This window comes from Gekko japonicus, unplaced genomic scaffold, assembly GCF_001447785.1.
Source record: "Gekko japonicus isolate JY-2015 unplaced genomic scaffold, Gekko_japonicus_V1.1 scaffold717, whole genome shotgun sequence".
NCBI classification, from domain to species: Eukaryota; Metazoa; Chordata; class Lepidosauria; order Squamata; family Gekkonidae; genus Gekko; species Gekko japonicus.
Window position 1 is genome coordinate 632,154 of NW_015164204.1, and position 21,874 is coordinate 654,027.

Consider the following 21,874-nt stretch of genomic DNA (forward strand, 5'->3'; position numbering starts at 1 on the left):
GGAACACTATGTCTGTGGCAGTGATGCTCCGTATTCTTGGTGTTTGCAGAGCAACAGTGGGAGGGCTTCTGGAGTTCCAGCCACACTGGTGGACCTCCCAATGGCACCTGAGTTTTGGCCACTGTGTGACACAGCATGTTGGACTAGATGGGCCACTGGCCTGATCTAATATGGCTTCTCTTATATTCTTGTGCAAATGTCCTAGCTGATGTTATTCTAAGTTAGAATATCCTTAAGTTAGAAGTTACAGTAGTTCTAAAAAAACTCCCATTACCTTGGAGTCTTTGGTCGGGTCTGCAGTCACCCACATGGCAATGGCCACCTTCAGCAGGAGCTCAGGTGAGAGCTCCATCTGCCTTGATGGAATCAGCAAAAAAAAAAAGAGAGACTTTCCCCTCTGTGCCAAGCAGTTTTATTTTCTCTCTTTAGCCCACCCGATGGTCAAAAAAGCTTTTCTTGAAGCCCCTTCACTCTTCCCAGTCTCCGTTCCCTGCAAGGTGTCAGCTTTTTGCTGAGGATGCAAACATACCACATAATTGTCTCTAGCCTAGCCTCCCATTGGCATTTATAAAGCCTGGTTGAGTGAGGCTGGAGAGCAGTTGATTTCCCATGCTCCTCCCTACTCTCTGTCAAGAGTGAGAAAAAGTTTTTAAAACTCAAGGTGAAGTTTTTGTACAGTCCAAACCTCCAAAGTACATTTCCCCACAGAGTCCATAAAAGAAGAACATGGTGGTGTACATGTATGGGTTAAAGCAGGGGTGTCGAACAAAAGGCCCAGGGACCAAAGTTGGCCCGTCCAGGGCTGTTACCTGGCCCGCAAGCAGCTGGTATGTATGGAAATGGAAGGTACCCCCACCCCTTTATGGTATCCCTTGGGGGGGGAAAACTAGTCTTGCATATCATTAAATACATTTACTGGGGATTTTGTAGGTTTCCCAGTAAATCAATTGCTTTCACTGCTAGGAATCAATTGCTTTTATTTGTATTTTGAGTAAAAATAATATTGTTAATTGGGTTTACCTGTGTCCTTTATAAAATTTATATCTCCAGTACCTGGTGTTACATTTTATGCCACACACGGCCCAGCCCGACAAAGTGACATTTATGTCAGATCCGGCCCTCATAAAAAATTAGTTGGACACCTCTGAGTTAAAGAAGTGTGTGAGACAAAGGGAAAGCAAACCTGCAAATGAGATTCTGACTGAATCTAAATACTTCTGGCACCAGACTCCCCCATCATGTGCAAAGTCACAGAAAACAGAGTTGAACTCCAGTACCCTTTTCTTAGGCAAGCGTTGCTAAAAATATATTCCAAGTGCATGTTTTTTTAATGATGCATTCTGAGTTCTTCCCCTGGACACCACCAGTTGCTTTGTTACAGTTTAGAGGCATACACTGAAATGGTTACAGCTGAAATCCCGTGTTACTAAATGGCCATACTAGAAGGTGCTTCCCAAAAGGCACAATGCTTCGAGGGGTGTACATTCACCTCTCTGCATACCTGCTAGCACAAACAAAACTTCAGAGGGTTTTTTCCCTGTGATGTATAATTTTTAGTGTATTTGCCATTTGCTGAAAACGTTATGGTGTATCCAAGGCCAAAGCGTGATGCAAACAGACCTTTGGTTAGTGAAAAATACACAGTGAGGAATGTGAAACCTTTGGAAAGAATCTCCTTCAGAGTGGCAGATATGCAGTTGAAAGCTGGGGAACAGAAATGGCTTCGAGCTACATTCATATGAGCTGGACCTTGGATGCATCTGGTTTTGATTATGATAGGGAGTTCTTGCAGAGGTCCCTGGAGGGGGGGAAGCTTTTCACATTCCAACATCCACCTTTTGGATGCTCTTTTCTGCAAACGCAGCACACACACTTCCCCTCGCCAGTGTGTATACGGGCTGGGGCCGAGAGGCACGTCAGACAGCCCTTCTGGGCTGAACTAAGCCCAGCATCTGCTAATGATTCCCCACCTCCCCTCCGCCTCTCAGTAGCCTGCTGCATTTAAGAGACTGTCCTGAAGCAAGCTGACCGGCCAAGCAGAGCTCACGATGGGGAGCTTCCTTGGGTCTGCAGCACTTTTCCTGTTCCTCTTCCAGCCTGTGAGCCCATTCTGGCTCTTGGATGTGCTCTTCCCACCCAGTTCCACCCCGGAAGTCGCTCTCGCCAACAATACCCCTCCGGTAGTGCTTGGTAAGTTGGGCAAAGCTTGGTGTGGGATACACGGCATGGCCTGTGGTGATCAGGAGGGGGTGTGGCAGACCTTTGCAGGCAAGGCTTGAGCCTTGGCACATGGTCCGGTGTGGGGAGGGAGGGGGCATGAGATGATTGGCTAGCTAGGATCAATGCTGCCTCTCAGCTGTGGAGTCTTGTGAGCAAAAATCCTACTTGGTGAGCTACTGGCATTAAAGTCGTGAGCCAGCGATTCGCCTGCTGCATCAATTAGTTTGATCTGGAGCCATCCTTCCTGAGTGAAGACAAAAATGAGTGAACCAGAGGCTAAAAGACTGTGAGCTGGCTCACACTAACTCAGCTTAGAGGGAACACTGGCTAGGATTGCCACCTTCCAGAGTAATTACAATCAATCTCCAGATGACAGAGATCAGTTTCCCCGAAGAAAATAGATGCTTGGGGGGGGGGGACTGAGGTTCTTCCTCCCCCCCCGGCCCTCCCCTCCCCAGTTTCCACCCTGAATTGACCAGGGTTCCCCCAATTCAGAGATGGCAATCCTGGGTTTAGCCTAGCTGGCCTGGACTGCCCAGGCACTTGCCATGATGGGACAGCACAGGGTTCCTCTCAAGACACGTGGAGTTAAAAAGGAACATGCCAGGATCAAGGAGTCCATATGTTTTTACTTCTGCTCCCTGTGAGAGACGTTCAAGACCAGGCATATCTCACTGAGGGACCTGGAGGGGATGGGTTTCTTGAACGGTATCCTGTTCTTGTGGAATGTCTACTGTATGGTGGGAATACAATATGGATTAGCTGGCCTGTGGTGACTCAGCAAGGCATGTTAGAAGAAGAAGAAGAGATTGGGATTTATACACTGCCCTTGACTACCCAAAGGTGTCTCAGAGCAGCTTACAAACTCTTTTCCCTTCCCCTCCCCACAACAGACACCCTGTGAGGTAGGTGGGGCTCAGAGAGCTCTGACAGAAACTGTTCTTTTTCAAGGACAGCTCTTATTAGAACTATGGCTTGCCCAAGGTCATCCAGCGGGTTCAAGTGGAGGAGTGGGGAATCAAACCCGGTTCTCTCCCAGATTAGAGTCCATGCACTTAACCACTACACCAAACTGGCCTAAATATGCTGGTCTTTGTCACTGGGCTTGGGTAAGAGGTATAAGTTGCTAGGTGTACAAATAGTTTTGAGGGGAGAACAGGGATTGGTGTAATGACAGACATGATGTCACAAAGCCATTGGTGGTTCCCTGAACTAGGGCCTAACAATATATTTTTCTGAGGTACCTCTGTGGGTCAGGTCAGTAGACATGGTCTGGGAGTCAGCCTTCCAGGTGCCCTGGGCTCCCTTTCCTCAGTGTTTTCCAGGCCTGAAATAGCTTGGGGGATGCTCATATTTGCTCCAGCAGGGAAACCAACATGTACTTCTGCAGTTTTTATTTATTGGATTTAAGCCCCCACCAATGCCCTCTCTAAGCTGTGGACTCTTGTGAGCAAAAATTCTACTTTGTGAGCAACTGGCATTAAAGTTGTGAGGGGTGATTTGGCTACTGCATAAATTATTTTGCTCTGGAGCCATCCTTCCTGAACTAAGACAAAAATGTGTGAGCCGGAGGCTAAAAAACTGTGAGCTAGCTCACACTAGCTCATCTTAGAGGGAACGCTGATCCCTCACACCCTCTCCCCACAAGGGACTCAGGGTGGCTTACAACATTTAAAAATACAGTAGATGTGCAGTCCCTAACATGGCACACAGTGGTTACTTGGAGCCGTTTCAGGTCCAGCAAACGGCATAGGAGAGGGAGAAACCTAAGTGCTCTCTTAGGATTGCCAACTCCAAGTTGGGAAATTCATGGGCATTTGGGAGATGGGCAGCCCTGTAATCACCGTGGGCCAGTGCCCCCTCACTCATGCCCCATGATTTCCACTGCCCCTGCCCTTTCCCTTACCTGCTGGTCGCACTTGTTCGCCTCAGCCACTGCAGGGGGAGAACCAACTGGCCAGCGCAATCAATACTTGGTGAGTATGCACTCTCTGCTACAGTAGTGGGCAGGTGAGGCCTGCAGCTACTGTAGCACAGAACACATAATCCCTGAGTATTAATCGCACCGGCCCACTGGCCGTACCTCTCCTGTAGTTGCTGAGGCGAACAAGTGCGGCCGGCAGGTAAGCAAAGACCTTTCTCTTCTTTACCTGCCTGCCTGCTGATGGGATCTCTCTCTCTCTCCCCACTGCTCCCCCCCTCCCTCCACCCCCCCCTAGATTTCCCAGTGCCCCACAGAGCCCATCCTCCAAAGCAGTTACTTTCTCCAGGAGAACTGATCTCTCTCCTCTGAGATCGGTTGTAATTCCAAGAGATCTCCAGGACCTCTTGGCAACCCTCTTCCCTATCATTTGCCAACTCCAGCTTGGGAAATTGCTGGCAGTTTTGGGGCAGACGGGATGGCAGAGGCTGTGGAGGGGAGGGAGCTCGGGGAGGATGTGATGCCGTAGAGCCCACCCTCTAGAGCTGCCATTTTCTCTGGACAACAGATATCTTCTTCAGCTGTAGATCAGTTGAATTCCAGGAGAATTCCAGACTCTACCGGGGGCTTGGGGGCTTTACACAGTCCCAATTTAAACTGGATCTGCACAGGTCTGAAGGGCACAACCCCCCCAAAAAAAAAAACCCAAAAAACAAACAAACCCTGGGACATAGCTGGGGAAAATGCATCACCTGAGGAAAGTAGCAATGTCTACTTAGGCAAGTCCTGGAAGTCAGGGTATCTTTCCCGGAGGAAAGGCTGCAAACTCCCAAGCTCCCCTCCTTCTGAGCAATCGATTTCTTCCTCCCACTCTCTTAAAACAGTTTGAAGGAGGCAGACGCAGGAGCATTTGGGATGTGGTGACAGATTGAAGACCATGTCAACCACCTTTGGAAAACTTTCTTCTCGTGCCCTAGTTCTCCAGCCTCAAACTGCTTGCCTTCAGGACCAAATTGTGCCCCTCTTCTCAGCATATGAGCCAGAGACCCTGAATTGCCAAGGCCCATCTGGATAGCCCACATGAATATGCTGCTGTTGTTCAGTTGCACAGTCGAGTCCGACTCTTCGCGACCCTACGGACCACATCACGCCAGGCCCTCCTGTATTCCGTCGTGCTCCAGCGTTTGCTTAATTTCATGTCCGTTGCCTCGATAACACTGTCTAACCATCTCATCCTTTGCCGTCCCCTTCTTCTTTGACCTTTGATCTTTCCCACCATCAGGGTCTTCTCCGATATTCTGAGACAACCACAAATAGTCCCATAGGAGAGGTGCTGCGCATGGTGATAGCTGATGTCTCCCTTCTCCCTCGCTCACCTGATAATCCCCTGCATGTCCCAGCAGGACCATTGCATTCTGATGTCACAGTCCATGCACACTGTGCTCCTGATGGAGTAAACTTTGCCCGTTCCTGTACTGCCGGGAGCGGCAGGGTCACCTGCCTGCTTTTTGGCTTCCCAGGGGTGATCTTGAAATCTTTTTCAAATGATTTTCAGTCCAATTTCAGTGCTGATCCATAGGAAATTCTCATACTGGTATGCCCAAGGAAGCAATTCCTCTCCCTGAGAGAGACACATGATTCTAGATAGAGCAATAGCCTGGAACAGAACAAAGAAGACAGAAAATTATAAGATAACAAGTTCTTTTATAGTCTGAATTCATAATCTGGGATGGGAAATATTGGTGAGTAGATTTCAGAGGACCACTGCGGCAATGCAAAGAAGAGTCAAATTTTGCTGATGCATTTATTTACTCATTTATACCCCACCTTTCTCCGCAATGGGGATCCAAAGTGATTTGATTCACCATTCCTTCACATGCAGCTGCTGGTGTGACTTTGGGTAAATCATAAATTCTCTCAGAGCTGTTCTCTCAAGGGCAGTTCTTGAGAGAGCTCTCTCAGCCCCACCTACCTCACAGGGTGGCTGTTTTGGGGAGCGGAAGGGAAAGGGATTGTAAGCTGTTCTGAGACTCCTTTGGGTATTGAAGGGCAAGGTATGAATCCAATCTCCTCCTCCTCCTCCTCTCCTCTCTTTTATCCTCACAACAACCCTGTGAGGTAAATTAGGCTGAGAGTGTGTGACTGGCCCAAGGTCACCCAGCCAGCTTCCATGGCGGAGTGAGGATTTGAACCTGGGTCTCCCAGATCCTGGCCCAATACTCTAACCACTACACCACATTGATGTCATCCTTGTCATTGGAGATACAGGTGAAGCCATGTTTCCATAGTGCCCCCTTTGGTTAAAGGCAGAGCCCTGTCCCAGACTGAATCTGGCAACCTTCGCTTCACCACCTTTAACCTACTTTGAGAGAGTCTTTCTACTGTCCTCTGGGATCTGTCCCCTTGTTTCTGATTCCCTATTGACCCGTCTGTGAGATTATTTCCTTGCACAATTTCATTCTGACAAATGACTCTAGCTGGACTTTGCTTTGTTTGCCCAGGAAGCAAAAAAAAAATGGATCCACTGACATTGCAGCTGTGAGACCCCTGAGAGACTCTCTCTCACAGTTTCTGTTTATCACATTTTTATTCTGCGTTTGTTCCACAGAGCTTGTAAAATGAGAAGGGGCTTCCTGTTTCCTTCCTTCTTAGTTGGAGGCACAGCTGCCCAGCCAACAGGTCCATTTTTGCTGGTTCCATTCATCCACCCGCCCCTTCTATCTGTACAACCCTCTGATCAGTGGTGGACCCTGAAGCTTGAACTGTTATGGGGGCCCCTCCTTAGATTCTGACATTTGACCAGTTTGAGGACATTTTGAGACCATATGAAACAGGTATTAGAGCACATTTGACCCATTGGCTTATGATTCTGTCACTAAAATAGCCTTATTTTAATAACGAGCACTTAAAAAAAAACCAACATCAATTTTGTTGAAAAATTCACCCTGTGAAAAGAAAGTTGCTTCAGGGCCCCTCCAGGATTGGGGGCCCTGAAGCTTAAACTTCATTAGTTTCATAGTGGGCCTGCCCCTGCCTCTGATTAGGCTGCAAGAGAGTGACTGGCTTGGGGTAACCAAACAAGCTTCCAGGGCAGAGGCGGGATTTGAACCCGCCTCTCAGATCTTAGGCTGACACTCCAGCCCCTACACCACACGGCCTCTCTCTGATTACCATAGAGCAGTGCTTCTCAAATGGTGGGTTGGAAGGCCAGCAGTAAAGAAGAACAGGGTAGGGTTTCCAGCACTGGGGGGCATGGGGGTGGTGCCTTGGGGGTTGGGCTTGAGGAGGGAGCCTGAGGCATGATGTGATGCCACAGGGTATGATCACTGTTGTCTGGAGATCAGTTGTCATTCTTGGGAAACTCCTGGCCCTGCCTAGAAGTTGGCAGCCCTGGAACAGGCTTAGCTGGGAAAGGAGGCTTTGGGGGGGCTCAAAAGCAAATCTGGATTTGAGTCCACATAATATGCCATGAAATATAGCTTGTTGCTCTGTAACGCTGTATAGTTACTGATACAAAATATTTTAAAAAATAAAGCTTTGTTTGGTATTGACAGATGTTAACACTGCATTTTAGGTTAAGGAGGGCCAAAGTAGCATGGGAGTCAGTTTACAAGTGGATTCCCCCAAAGTATGATAAGTCTAGAAGTAGGAATCACTTTTAAAAGTTAGAGAATCTGCATTAAAGACAGGACACACACAGTATTCAGTTACCTTGGGTTATGAGCAATGCTCCCTCTAAGCTGTGGAGTCTTGTGAGCAAAAATTCTACTTTTGAACTCCTGGCCTTAAAGTTGTGAGCGAGCGATTTGGCTACTGAGTAAATTAGCTTGCTCTGGAGCCATACTTGCTAAGCTAAGACAAAAAGGTGTGAGCCAGAGGCTAAGAACCTGTGAGCTAGCTCACACTAACTCAGCTTAGAGGGAACACTAGTTATGACTTATGAGGTACTAAGACCTTTCTTGAGGCTGGAAATGAATCTACTGTATCTTTCCTGGGCCTGTGAAAACATTCTAATCTTCTGCTCAGGACACCCATTCCTGGCCAGCTATTTGTTTGCTCAACATCACTCACCCTGCGGCTTTTCTCCCAAACAAGGGAAATTACAAGGTGTCCATATCATATGACCCTCCCAAATGAAACTTAAAAAATGCTTTCTGTAATTTTTATTTTATTTTTGAAAAAAGACTTACTGCATGAAGGACATTGATCAGTAAACAACAACAATAACTCCAACCCACAAATCTTAGGAAAGGGGTTCAGTTTTATGATTTATGATCTGCCCATGCAAGAATGTTTCCATCTGGGCTTTTAGTTCTTAATGCGTAATTTGTATGCAAGTATGCAGTGTATCAAATGTCTCCCTAGCTACAGCACTCCAGACAAGGCAAATGTTTATTGGTTTATTTATGATATATGCATGGAATACTCAGGTCGTAGTGGGCATACATCAAAGAAGACCCTTGTGATGGAGGGCCATCAGCCAACTCCTTAATGTTCAGTTCAATTCCTGTTTGCCATGTGCCACTTTTGAATGGCCTGAGGGAGAAATCCAGGATCTAGGCTTTTATCTTCATAGTGGGGTGAGAAATATCAAACAAGTCTCCTCTGCTGGCTGTTTGAAACCGTTGCAAGGGGGGAGAGAAGACTGCCTACAAATCCTGTGTGTTCCCCCCCCTCCTAAACATCCTGTGCTCAAGATTTGTAGATTGCCCTTGGTGTGTGTGTGTGTGGGGGGGGGGAATAGGGCCCCAGTAAAGAGTTACTGATGTAGACCATTGTTGTAGATTCTGTTGAAGTGTCTCAAACTTTCCCAGTAAACCAGATGCAAACGTATAAGGAAACCTGGAAGTCACACAGGGTTTTAAAATATTTTGCTCCCCTCGTTGCCTTACATCCCAGGCAGTTCTCGTAACCATTCAAGAACTCACAAAGCCAGCGATCACCTAAATGTTTATATTTATTTGGGGATGCGTCACTTCCTTTCTGTTAAAAATCCAGACAATATTTGGGTACAGCAGCAAGAGTACAAGAGATTGTTTGTGTGTAGACAGAGAGGGTATAGCAAGGAACTCTAAACAGACTTCAGGATGAAACGCTGCATAGGATTTGCACTGTTAATTCCACAAGCATAATAATGCAGTAAAACAGAAAATGTTTAGGGAATCAATACTGCATGGCATGCAAACAAGCATAACATAAATAAAATCGGTATAAAACACAAGGCTTGTCCCAAGATGGTTAAAAACAACAAGATTCATTTCTGGTTAAGCACAGGGTTCTAGACATTATAAGTCTATTTTCCAACAGACCAAATCCAAGCCATGTTGACACCTGCCAACTAATGGGTTAATAGCTTATGTGGCAATTAGTTTCTTATTTGTGTGTGTGTGCAAATCCCAGAGTCTCTGCTTGATTCAGAGGATCAGGCCTAGTCATATACCCACAACTCCAGACTTTATACAACCTGTAGCCTGTGGGTTTCTTAAACCTCAATTCACTGTAGTTTTTGTTTTGTAATCCAGCAAATCAGGGATTTCAACATGCTTGCCCACCATTGGAAACTTCAAAGTTACAGCAAGGAGATGAAAGCATTTTCTGGTCCTCTCCTCTCTTTTATAGGATGGGAAACTTCTCAGGTTTCTGTGCAGTGAAGAGAGAGGTGACACAATCTGTGCCTGGCCAGTATTCTCGGACTTGCCTGATGCAGTTTATGGGAAGTTACATCCCCAAGTCCAGGAATCCTGGCCAGAAGCAAGAGGCTCCTGACCTGCAGTTCAAAGACACAGTAGGAGTGTAGGTTTACAAAGACTCTCTCTGCCCACAGCCTTTCATCTGATGAAATCCATCAAAAGCCGAAGGCATGGTCCAGAGAACAAGCAGGCCCCCCAGACATAAGTCAACCTTCCCTGTTTTTAAAGGCACCGAGACCCGGGGACTGGGTGACCAAATCTTTTCCCATTGCAGTAGAGAGTATGCACATTTCCAAGATTCACACTGAAACAAAGTCTGTCTTCCTTGGCCACTCCAAGGAACACATCAAAGAAAAGAAAGTCAGTCTGGAGTATCTTATAGTTGTGCTTTATGATGCAATAAAGGGAGTCGAACAAAGGCGAGCTCCCAGAACATTCCAAACGGTTCAATTTTATACTCCCTACCCACCCACCCCAAAGTCCCTCCTTCGTTCCCACAGGCCAAGGTATCGAAGGTTACATTCTTTCCAACCGCCTTCTACATATTAGTTTGTTCCCCTCCCAAACATACATCAACATACATTGCGTGTGCACAGGGCTTTTTTTGTAGAAAAAGCCCAGCAGGAACTCATCAGCATAATAGGCCATACCCAGCAGCAGAAACTAATTAGCATATTAGGCCACACACCCCGACAACACAGCTCATTCGCATATTAGGCCACACCCCCATGCCTCCCTTGGCTTCCCTGGGTGCCCTGTGGCTGCGGAGAGCCCGGGCAAGCCAGCCTTTGGAGGGAAGGGAAGGCGCAAGTGGACAGGCCCGATCTTTCCAGCCCCCCCCCCAGGCCCGCCCGCCTCGGGGTTGCTGGGGGGGGGGGGCGCGTTTGCTGGGGGGGGGTCGCTGTCCAGGCCTTCCCTCTGTAGCCAGGCACACGCAGTGGTTTTGGGTGTAGTGGGCGTGGCCAACTCTGAAGCCAGCCGGAACTCCATTCCTGTGCGTTCCTGCCCAAAAATAGCCCTGCGTGTGCATTAAAATTAGCTACATAATATTCATGAAGGTATTGCACATGCATAGTTGGTTAGTGCTCTATTTCACCATCTTGGCTTGTTCACATTCCCCCCCCCCCTCATCTTCTCTTTAGTTCTGCAACTGTGTTTTGCCTTTTCAGACAGATTGTTCCTTACCTCATAGCTGCTTCAGCTCATTTTAACTATTTCACTTCCCTCAACATGAGGTTGGATTCCGAGAGAAACACAGACAGCCGGCAACTGCTGGGACGCCTGACAAGTGCTTTAGGCTAGAGACTGGACTAGACAAGTGCTTTAGACTCGAGGGGAGGGGCTGTGGCTCAGTGGTAGACTACCTGCTTGACATGCAGAAAGTCCCAGGTTCAATCCCTGGCAGCTCCAGTGGAAAGGATGAGGTAATAGCAGATGACATGAAGAACATCTGCCTGAGACCCTGGAGAGCCACTGCCAGTCTTGAGTAGACAATACTCACCTTGATGGAAACAGCGGTCTGATTCAGCGCAAGACTGCTTTATGTGTGGTTCATGTGTACGAGCAGAAGATTCCCTCAACCATGAAAACAAATGGTAAGATCAAGGTCACCATCATTTTAGTAGATCCCCCTCCTGCTGTTTTTGTGGTTTCCATAGCAGCCCGACATGCAGAAATACAATCAATCCTATTGAATGTCTCATCATTTTGATTGTATTTACTTAACTCTGTGTAATCCAACTTGAGTCTAGGGTCGCCAGCTCCAGATGATACCTGGATATTTGGGGGGTGGAGCCTGGGGAAGGCGGGGTTTGGGGAGGGGAGGGGCCTCAATAAACGCCCTCCAAAGCAACCATTCTCCAGGGGAACTGATCTTGGTTGTCCGGAGATCAGTTGCAATAGCGGGAGATATCCAAGTGCTACCTGGAGGCTGGCAACCCTCCTTGAATTCCAGTGAGAAAGTTGGACTATAAATAATGTAGATAAAGTAAATAAATACAAATAAAAATGAATGTAGCTGGTGAAGTTATTCCAAGCACATCTCTCTGTTTCACTAGTACGGAAAGCACGGGAGGTGAGGAGGGAAGTCAAAAGATGGCAACCTTACTTCTGTGTCTTCAACTTGTACAGCAATGGCCTCTACACATACACAGCTACATAACCACAGTCTCCTCAGGACATAGAAACCAATCTATTAAACCCGTTGCTTAGACATCTCTCTCTCTCTTTCTCTCTGTGGTCCTGCAGTGCCTGGTTGCCTTGGGAACCAATTAGAGGCCAAGCTAGACAAGCCGGATGTGGTCAATTGGATGTGTTATCGCAAAACGGAGGACTACTTCACCATCTGGCTGAACCTCAACATGTTCCTGCCCCTGGGGGTGGACTGTTGGATTGACAATACCAGGTAGGTGCGCCTATACTGAGAGAGACATTCGACCTGAAGTGCTGTACTACTTAATAGGAAAGCTCTTGTATGAGGTACAGATTCAGGGCGCATAATGAGGAAATTGGATCCCACAGCTACCAACTGTGGCAGCCTCCACACAGGGATTTCTCCCCTCAGGGAACAAAGGAAGCACTGATTTAAAGTACTGCATTCATAAGACCTTATCTCCATTCTCAGCATGACTCGTGGTCCTCCCTGGGCTTTCCCCTTTGAACCAGATCAAAGGAAAGCCTCCTCTGATTTAGTTCAAAGGAGGACCTGTGGGGTGACTGGGGTAGAACATCCACATGGACACTCTTCCCACAGCCATTATGGGGAGGAGGCAGGCCCGTAGCTAACGTGGGGTCCATGCCCCCCCCCGCTGTTTTTGCGGGCCCCTCCCACGATCCTCAGCTCCTCCTCCGGCCCCTTCACCCCCTTCATCTCTCTGTTTGGGCTCATCTGTGATGAGATGTCTCTCTTCAGGACGCAGCAGCAACCGGTGGTTGATAGAGTCACACACACATTGGTCGGATTGCCGCAGTTTGCTCCTCCTGTTGGATTTTCTGCCAGGTTTAGGCAGGCCCGTAGCCAGAATTTCTTAATTCAGGGGGCCTTTAAATAAGTCAGGGGGCACTGATAAAATAAAATAAAATAAACTCACACTCGCAGGCAGGAGCAGGGTTATTTCCCCTATTGTGGAGGGTGGGTGTAAGTGGAAGTCAGTCACTGACTCCGAGTAACTTGCGGAGGATCCCCTCCTCCTCTCATTTCCCTCGCAACCGCAGTGGCTGTGTGGAGTGCAGGGAACTATGGCGAAAGTGGCGGGCTCCTGTTCGGTTCCTTATTTCTTTCCCGGGAGGGGAAGCTGAGGGAGTGCTGTGTTTCTCTCTCCCTTGGCGGCCAGCTTCCTCAGCGATGAGGGCACAGGCACATGCAAGCGAGCGAGGTCTGCAGTCTTGCACTGGAGGGAGAAGGGGAGAAATCTCTGTGTTTGCAGGTTCAGTCACAGGACCCACAGTTCCCTGGCCACACCTCATCTGCCAGCCCGCTCACCTGGCTGCCTTGCATCGCTTCATGCTGTGGTTTAGGGATGCTGCATTCGGTTCGTCTGAACCGAATGCCCCCACCCCCGAAAATGGCCCATTTGGGCTCTTTTAGGCTGCTATGGGCCGATTCAAATTCTCTGATTTGAATCGACCCCAGTATATCCTATGGGCCAGGTAACATTTTCCCCACCATAGAGAATGGAGGGGATGGGGGCAACCTGTTTGGGAGCCCGTAGAATTGGACCCCCTGATCCAATGTTCTTGAAACTTGGTGGGTATCTTGGGGAGAGGCTCCAGTAGCTATCCTGTGAGTTTGGAGCCTCTCCCTCAAGCCACCTCCCTCCAGCCCCCTAGAATATACCCTATGTTTTCGCCATTGACTTCAATGGCCCATAGGATATAATAGGGCCGAAATTGACATTCGGCTGGCGGAAAGACTCCCCAGTGGGCTCCTACTGCTGAAATTGACATGCGGGAGTCTTTCTGCCCGCTGAAATTGATTCTGCCAGTTTCGGCCACCAGGCCAGGATGGAGCCTGTGGAGCTGCTGACAGGTGGAGAAGCTGTGGGGCCTTGGTAGGAAGTCGGGGGGGCGGGCGGGCCCCAGAATGCTTCAATGTAGCTACGGGCCTGGGTTTAGGAAAAGATTGTCGGCTCCGGGAAGGAGTGAGGGAGGAAGCGTCATCCCCGCTCTCCTTTTAAAAAACACACCAAAACACAGGGCAGCTTTGCTAGACCTCTGAGGAGCCTTAGTGTCTATTAACACTGGGATTCTGGCTCGCCTGAGAAAGGCTCTAGTGGGGGCTGTGTGGGTGCACACCAAGCAGACCTCCCTTGCCCGGGAGCCTTTGATTTAATTAGCTGGTGGGGGGGCAGGGCCCCCTCCCCCCAAAACCCGTAGCTACGGGGCTGGGAGGAGGTCAGAGCTCCACATTTCCTCCCCCTGGCCAGTGTTACCGCTCTTGGGGGAGGGAGGAGAGAGCAGCAGTTCTTCCCGAATTACAACTGATCTCCAGACTACAGAGATCAGTTCCTCTGCCTGGACTGAAAGATGTCAGCTCTGTCTTGGGAAATTCCTGGAGATTTGGAGGCAGGGCCTGAGGAGGAAGCTCAGCAGGGGTGTAATGCCCCAGAGCCTGCCTTTGGAAGCTGCCATTTCCTACAGGGGAACTGATCTCTGTAGAATGGAGATCAGTTGTAAACTCCAGGAGATCACCAGGCCCCAGCTTGAGGCTGGTAACTGTTGTAACTCGAGGTTAGGCAGCTCTTTCTTCAACCAGTGATTTCAGTTTATTAGAACAGAACACAACAACAACAACACACACAGAACAACCCCAACTTATATACAGTTTGGAACTGACTAACCGCACCCCCTAGAACAGTAAGGTCCAATCATAAGTGAGCGCTTAGAACCAATAACGTTTGCTCCTGCCAAAAGTCCATTGCACATGGCAGCCAATCAGGCTGTTGATTTTAGGATACTGAGAATCTATAGAGCTTGTGACTGAAGCTTAGGCTCATTCTACAATTCAGGCTATCCATACAACACAATACATACGGTAATAGTAACCCTACCTGGAGAAAATGGTAGCTTCACAGTACAGCCCCTGCGGCAGCATACCCCACTGAGCTCCCTACACATTGGCTCCAAATACCCAGGAACTCCCCCAGCCAGAGTTGAGAACCCTACCTTTGGCCCCTTGAAAGAGTCTGTAGAATGGCACCCAGTCCAGCCCTTTCTCTGCTGGCGGCCAGTCTTCACCTTTGTAGACGGCCTTAAACTTGCTTTCTGGCTGTCACCTGCCTGGCAGAGAAGAGCTAGTAGTGGTGCCAAGATGGAGGGAGAGAAAGGTCAGCAACTCGGAGGGCAGCATGTGCATCAACGAGGTGACCACTGCAGCGGTTTGTGGCTGTATATTTTTTTAAGTAAGTCCTGGGGTTTTGAGTGGTCAGGTGAGAACAAATCTGAAATGATGGCTGTGTTTGGCATTGTACCCATGTCTGCTGTCTCCTTTGCCTACAGAGTGGTATACAACAGGACCACTCAGAGAATGTCCAATGCACCAGGTGTCCATGTCCGAGTCCCTGGGTTTGGCAAAACCTACTCTGTGGAATACCTGGACGAGAGTAAACTGGCTGGTAAGGGGATCTCTTTCAGTGCCAAAGAAGCAATTCAACCCTATCTCCCAAGACTAAGCAATTTACATGCTGTCAGTCTATTCTACTGTTCAACAGTGTTTGCGAGGAGGGACAGTCTGTATGTCTACAGGGTTGGTTCATCACCCTAGCACACCTGCTTGTGCTGCTGCCACCCATCTCCAAGATGGGACATCTCCAATGCAGGGATGTGGCAGAAATGCTTGCTGCTGTGATATACTCCCAACTGCTGGGGGGACGAAGCAGAGTTCAGCCAGCAATGTGTGTGTACATGTGAGAGAACATGGATTTGTGATGGGTTTGGCCTAAGGGGAACAGATCCAGACCCTATGTGGAGAACGCCCCCCCCCCCGAGTTTTTAAAGTGTTCCTGTTTTCCCCCTCTTCTCTCTGGAAGGGCAGGAAGCTAGGTCAATCATCAGCCATAGTTATGCAAATGACTCCATTTGCAGAGTTACTGAAGTATTTAGTGTTAGGAATCTCCAGGGGACTCCTGGGGATTTCCCAGAATGCCTTCTAGGAGGGCTCCCTGGATGCACCTGGGCGGACCAGGTCAAAAAGGGGTGGAGAGAGTGATGTAAAATGGGTGGAGTCAGAGGTTTAATAAAAGTGCTCGCTCCCAGGAGGGAGGGTCTCTTGGTGCTGGTCCTTGGAAGAGGACAGATAAAGTAAAACTGCCCTGACCTGGATAGCTCAGGCAAGGCCGATCTCGTCAGATCTCAGAAGCTAAGCAGGGCCGACCCTGGCAAGTACTTGGAAGGGAGACATCCAAGGAATACCAGGGCCAAGATGCAGAGGCAGGCAATCAACCACCTCTCTGGAAAACGTCCTAGCCCCACCAGGGTTTGCCAGAACTCTCCATGACTTCCAGGCTCACAACGACACACACACACAAAATACCAAAAAAACTACCCAACAACTAAAACTGAATAGCTTCATTGAATGGGGGTAGTTCTCCCCATTCCTTATAAGGTGCAGCTTTCATTGAAGGCTTCTGTTAAAAGGCTTGAGAGTCCAATTTAGACTGAAGCCTGCTATTCAAAAAACAGGTAAATACGGTTTACTGGCATTTCATTTGGGAAGTTCTGCAAACATCTTATCTAGCCACACTCATCCATTATGTAGTAAACTTGAGGACACATGACTGAATTTGGAAACTTCCATTGGGCAAACGTTGTGCCCATTTGTAATCAAGGGTTGCCTCTACTGGGCCCAACTGCTGTGTCGGGTACCAGGAAAACCAGGGAGATGTCTCCAAAATTGAGTGTAGACAAAGGTAAAACCAGGCAGATCAGAGAGCTGTGAAATAGTAAGTAAGGATAAAAGGTACCATCAAGTCGCAACCAACTCATGCCGACCCCATAAAGTTCTACCTCACAGGGTTTTCAAGGCAAGAAGTGAGTGGAGATGCTTTGCCATGGCATTCCTCTATGTAGTAACCTTAGTCTTCCTTGCTGCTTTTTAGCTTCTAAGATCTGATGAGATTAGGCTACTCTGGGTTACCCTATAGTAAAATATATAGCATATTATATAGTATAATACACATAAAAATACCCTATAGTATAATATACAGTAAAATATATAGTGAAATAGTAGAGCTAGTCTTGTCCTTACTTTTATTCAAATTCATTGATCTTTCCCCCCTTCTGCAGGTTATATGCACACCCTGGTGCAACACCTGGTCAATAATGGCTATGTGCGAGATCACACGGTGAGAGCTGCTCCTTACGACTGGAGGGTTGGACCCAGTAAGTATGGCCCAGCTGAATTTAACAAGCCTTATCAGAAACTAGGCTGAACAAGTCCAAGTGCGTAGACTTAACCAGATCTTGAAGCCTTTGGCCTAGAAACAAGCCTTTGGGTCAAGGTACTCTATGTCCTCCTTAGAGTACGGGGAAGTAAGATTCGGGGGTGGTACTAAACTTGCTTCGAGCTACAGATGCCTCCAGTTTCTTAACATCTCTATTTCTCCAGGGGCTCCCCATTTTGGAGCAATAAACACTAAAACCAGGCTGTGGCCTGTAGAACAGCACAGGTCTTCTTGAAAGGTCAAGTCCTCTGCGTCTGGGGATGTAGGATTTGTGGTGGGCCAAGGCTTGTTTTGGGGTGCTGAGCTTTTTGAAGTTTTGTCAAAGGAACATTAAATAAAGAACGGGGAACCAACCTTAGCCTCATATGAGACAATGAGGTATAATCCAATACTGTCTTAGTTCTTGGCACTCGCAGGAGATCTCCTCCATGTTCCCAGCTGCCTTGGGGAAAGAGCAGGACTGGGCCAGGTGTGAAGAAGGACTGGGTGACTCCTCTCTCAAGCAACCACTTTCAACAGCTGCTTGCATCCCAGTATCCTCTAAAAATGTATAAGGGACTTTGAAGTGTACTGGTCAGTTTGGGGGCTCTAAAATTACTGTAGTTCTTAGCAGCTATTGGGTTTGGTGGTGCAGTCTGGATGGCCCTGCCCAGAACTCTGACTAACAATCTTATTTCTGCAGATGATCATGAGGAATACTTCCACAACCTACGTGCTCTTGTGGAGGAGATGCACGATGCCTACCAGAAACGGGTCTTCCTCATGGGCCACAGCCTGGGCAACCTTCTTATCCTGTATTTTCTGCTCCAGCAGCCGCAGGACTGGAAAGACCATTTTGTCCAAGGCTTCATCTCTCTCGGGGCTCCCTGGGGGGGAGCTGTGAAGAGCTTGAGGGTCATGGCTTCAGGTGAGGTGCTGAATGGGTGTGGGCCAAACTTGACGACCTTCCATCTCAGAGGCTGAACCTTCACTGTTTCATAGATAATAAGAACCACGAGGTATTTGAAACACCCCTATTCTAAGGGGTATTTTTGGATGCCACACTGCAGCTGGTGTTCTCTAAATTTCCTCACAATGTCACTGTTGGTCTTTCTGGGGTTCTCTCATTGTTTCTCTTTGCTTTCTCAAACCACATTTGAGCTGATTTTGAGACTGGCATGGAGGAACAATGAGGAAACTATACAAAAGATGACAAACAGATAATGGCATCTCTGTGAGGAAGCTCAAAGAAAAAACACTGTAGTTAAGCACCCAAACAGCAGGAAAACCTGTCTGTGAAAGATTTTATTTATTTATAACCCACTCTCCTTGAAACTGGCTCAGAGCAGGTGACAGTGTTTTACAAAATATACAATTTAAAACTTTCCAAAATACAACATACAATTAATCAAAATCAATAAATACAATAAAATTGATAGAAAAGCTACTATACAATTTAAGATGGTGTAGAGCTCATAAGGTAAAGGTTTCCCTTGCTCGAAAGCTAGTCGCATCCGACTCTCGGGGGCAGTGCTCATCTCCGTTTCCAAGCCGAAGAACCAGCACTGTCCGCAGACTTCTCTGTGGTCATGTGGCTGGCATGACTAAACGCCAAGGCGCAAAGGACACTGTTACCTTCCCACTGAAGTGGAACCTATTTATCTACTTGCAGTTTCTTGCTTTCGAACTGCTAGATTGGCAGGAGCTGGGGCCAGAGACGGGAGCTCACTCTGTCACACAGCACTAGGGTCTCGAACTGCCGAACTACAGACCTTCTGGTCTGCAACTCAGTGTCTTAACCTCTGAGCCACCGCAGCCCTGTAGAGCTCATACAGAGGGGCAATATACAGATGTCTAAATGAAGAGGAAGAAGGGGGGAAGCAGGGTGAGATGGAAAGGAGGGGGGAGGCCAAAACTAGCCTATTGGATAGGGGCCAAATACTTCCCTCAGCCATAGGCCTGGTGGAACAATGTTTTACAGGCCCTGCAGAATTGTACCTGATCTCGTAGGGCCCTAATCTCTCCTGGGAGAGTGTTCCACCAGGCTTGGGCCAGGGCCAAAAAGGCCTTGGCCCAGGTTGAGGACAATTGGACACCTTGAGTGTGGCCTTCCTCTCAATTTTACCTACCACCGAAGATTCTTCTCTGCCTTTTCCCAGGTATGTCCTCAGGTCTGATAGACGGATATGATCAGGGAGTTCTGCACTTGGAACTTGATTCCCAAGTGTGTGGGGGCATGACTCGGATCAGAGCCACAGGTTATCCTTCTCCTTGCACTGTTTTCCCCTTGTGTAAGGCCAAGGGTCCCAGGGTGATCCAGTGGCTTTCCTGGTACCAATTTACTTCTTCAGCAAAGCATCCTTGTTCTAAAGCAAACAGCTAGTCCTGGCTCTCCTCCACCTCACTGGAGCAGATGAAACTTAAGAAGAGCCCTGGAAGCATGAACTTTCTGTCTGCTGGGAACACCCATTCAGAAAGAGCCACCTCCATTGTAGGAGGATGCTTGGTTTGGAACCGTCCTACACTTTCCTCCATGGTAGCTGTTCTGTAGTGATGCCCACTCCCTGTCCTCAAAACTTCCAAAAGTGCCCGCGGGCTGTAGGGTGTTTGTTGACACTGCAGTTGATGATGTTTGTCTGAACCACAGGTGACAACCAAGGCATCCCAATCATGTCCAGCATCAAGCTACGTGAAGAACGGCAAGTGACCACCAACAATCCATGGCTGTTCCCAAACAGGATGGCTTGGCCTGAGACCCACATCTTCATCTCTACCCCCTCCTACAACTACACCTTACATGACTATCAGCGCTTCTTCACCGATGTCAACTTTGAGGATGGCTGGTACATGTGGAATGACACCAAGGATCTGATGAAAGGGCTGCCCCCACCAGGTGTTGAGGTGTACTGCCTGTATGGCATTGGGCTACCCACTCCGGAGACCTATCTCTATGACGATCGCTTCCCCTATGAGGACCCTGTGGACATAGTGTATGGTGACGGGGATGACTCTGTCAACAGAGGCAGCCTGGACTTGTGTAAGCAGTGGCATGGCCAGCAGAAAGAAAGGGTGCACGTTGTGGAGCTGCCAGGGGTTGATCATCTCAACTTGGTCTTTAATAACCTTACTCTGAACTACATCAATGAAATCCTGCTTGAAAGCTTAGGGAATGCTACAGCTGCAGAGGAGGGAGGAGAAGATGGAGAGAAAGGCCCTCTGGAAACAGATCCCTAAGCCAGACAAAAAAGAAGTGAAGGATGTCGATGGCATCCCAGGCCCTCCAAGGCGCCCAGTGGAAACTGAGCAAAATGGCGGCCTGTTCTTATCTAAATGGCTTCTCCTCCATTTAGACTGAGGGTAGGAAGTGTGCTCTACTATGGTAAAGAAGCATGGTCACTCTTTTGCTTCTAGCATATCTACACCGCAACACACACCGCAGCTATATGCACTGTTCCCATTATCTGCCCCCTGCCCTTTTTTTCTGATGGGGAAAGACTGCAAAAATCCTCTTGGCAGTTGGCTTGCTTCTTTATATTGCAGTGGTACTGCAGTTGGAAGGCATAAGGGTTCAGGTTTTTCTGATTCTGTCTGCACGGAGGCTATTGAAATAAGGGTGTGACTTGGTCACGTTTGATCCCAGCAGAGAGTTCTCAGAAAAAGCAAAATGTCCACTGTTTCTAGCAGACTCCACCCCGCCTTATGCAGATGACAAGCAGGAGGCTTGTCTGTAATCTTGCAGCTAGAGGACTGGCTCCCACTGCTGGGCTATGCATTGACACAGAATGGTTCAGTTGTATGGACAAAGGCCAGTTTCTCAAACTCTGCGAGCCGGGATTTGCCCTGATCATCCTGGTTGTGCAGCAGGGGTAGGTATTGTTTGTCAAACACGTGAGAAAAGAAGGCCTGGCTGAAATTCCCTCTTCCACCCAACTCTTGACAGGAAGGGAACCTTCCTTTTGATCACTCTTCTGATCTCTTGGGGAGTTTTTTACCTTGGCCAATTTGGCATCCTAGCATCGTTTCTGTTTGTTGTGAGTTTACACGCCAAATCCTCTCAATCTGGAAAGTCAAACCCCACAACTTTGTTGCAATACAGCATGACCAACAGGTTGGATTCATAAAAGACTAATTTGATTTATTTGACAAAGACTCCATTCAGTGCAAGCAGAAACAGCTTCTTTGAGTGAAGGGGATGACCCCATGCCCTCAGACACGCAGAAGGGATGGGAAGAGGGGATAAAGGGAGAGGGGATTAAAGACAGGAGTGGGGAAAAATCTGCACACATCCCAAACCTCCAACTCTGGGGAGGGACTGCACTAAGATTCTGCAGCAGATTCTACATCAGACAGGCTGATGCTGTGCATGTTTAGAGATGCCACCCACCTAGTGCTTTTTAAACTAATTTACTATTGGGAAAAGTTATTATTGCAGAGCTGGTAGTTGGTGCTTTCTTGTGATGCACAGATGACATCATAAAAAACACCCTTGGTTTGAAAAACTGTGTTTCGAAGGGACCCCACATTCTGTCTCGCAAGGGGGAAAGTTTATTTACTTCATTTACACTCAGGCTTACCAGGTGCCCACCTGTGGTGGGTGAGCTCCTGCCCCTGCCATCAATTGCCCA

General features: G+C 48.2%; 1 protein-coding gene and 1 non-coding gene across 2 annotated transcripts; both read left to right on the forward strand.

The window, feature by feature from the left end:
- The first annotated feature begins 1,910 nt into the window (after window positions 1-1,910).
- On the forward strand, window positions 1,911-21,649 carry LCAT (lecithin-cholesterol acyltransferase). Its single transcript, XM_015408398.1, has 6 exons — window positions 1,911-2,190; window positions 12,079-12,235; window positions 15,328-15,443; window positions 17,113-17,208; window positions 17,953-18,177; window positions 19,897-21,649. The coding sequence occupies exons 1-6, from the start codon at window positions 2,049-2,051 to the stop codon at window positions 20,481-20,483; spliced, it is 1,323 nt and encodes a 440-aa protein (XP_015263884.1). The 5' UTR covers window positions 1,911-2,048; the 3' UTR covers window positions 20,484-21,649.
- TRNAV-GAC lies at window positions 11,170-11,241 on the forward strand. The gene has a single exon. It is a non-coding gene; the product is annotated as a tRNA-Val (tRNA).
- Window positions 21,650-21,874: the final 225 nt, after the last annotated feature.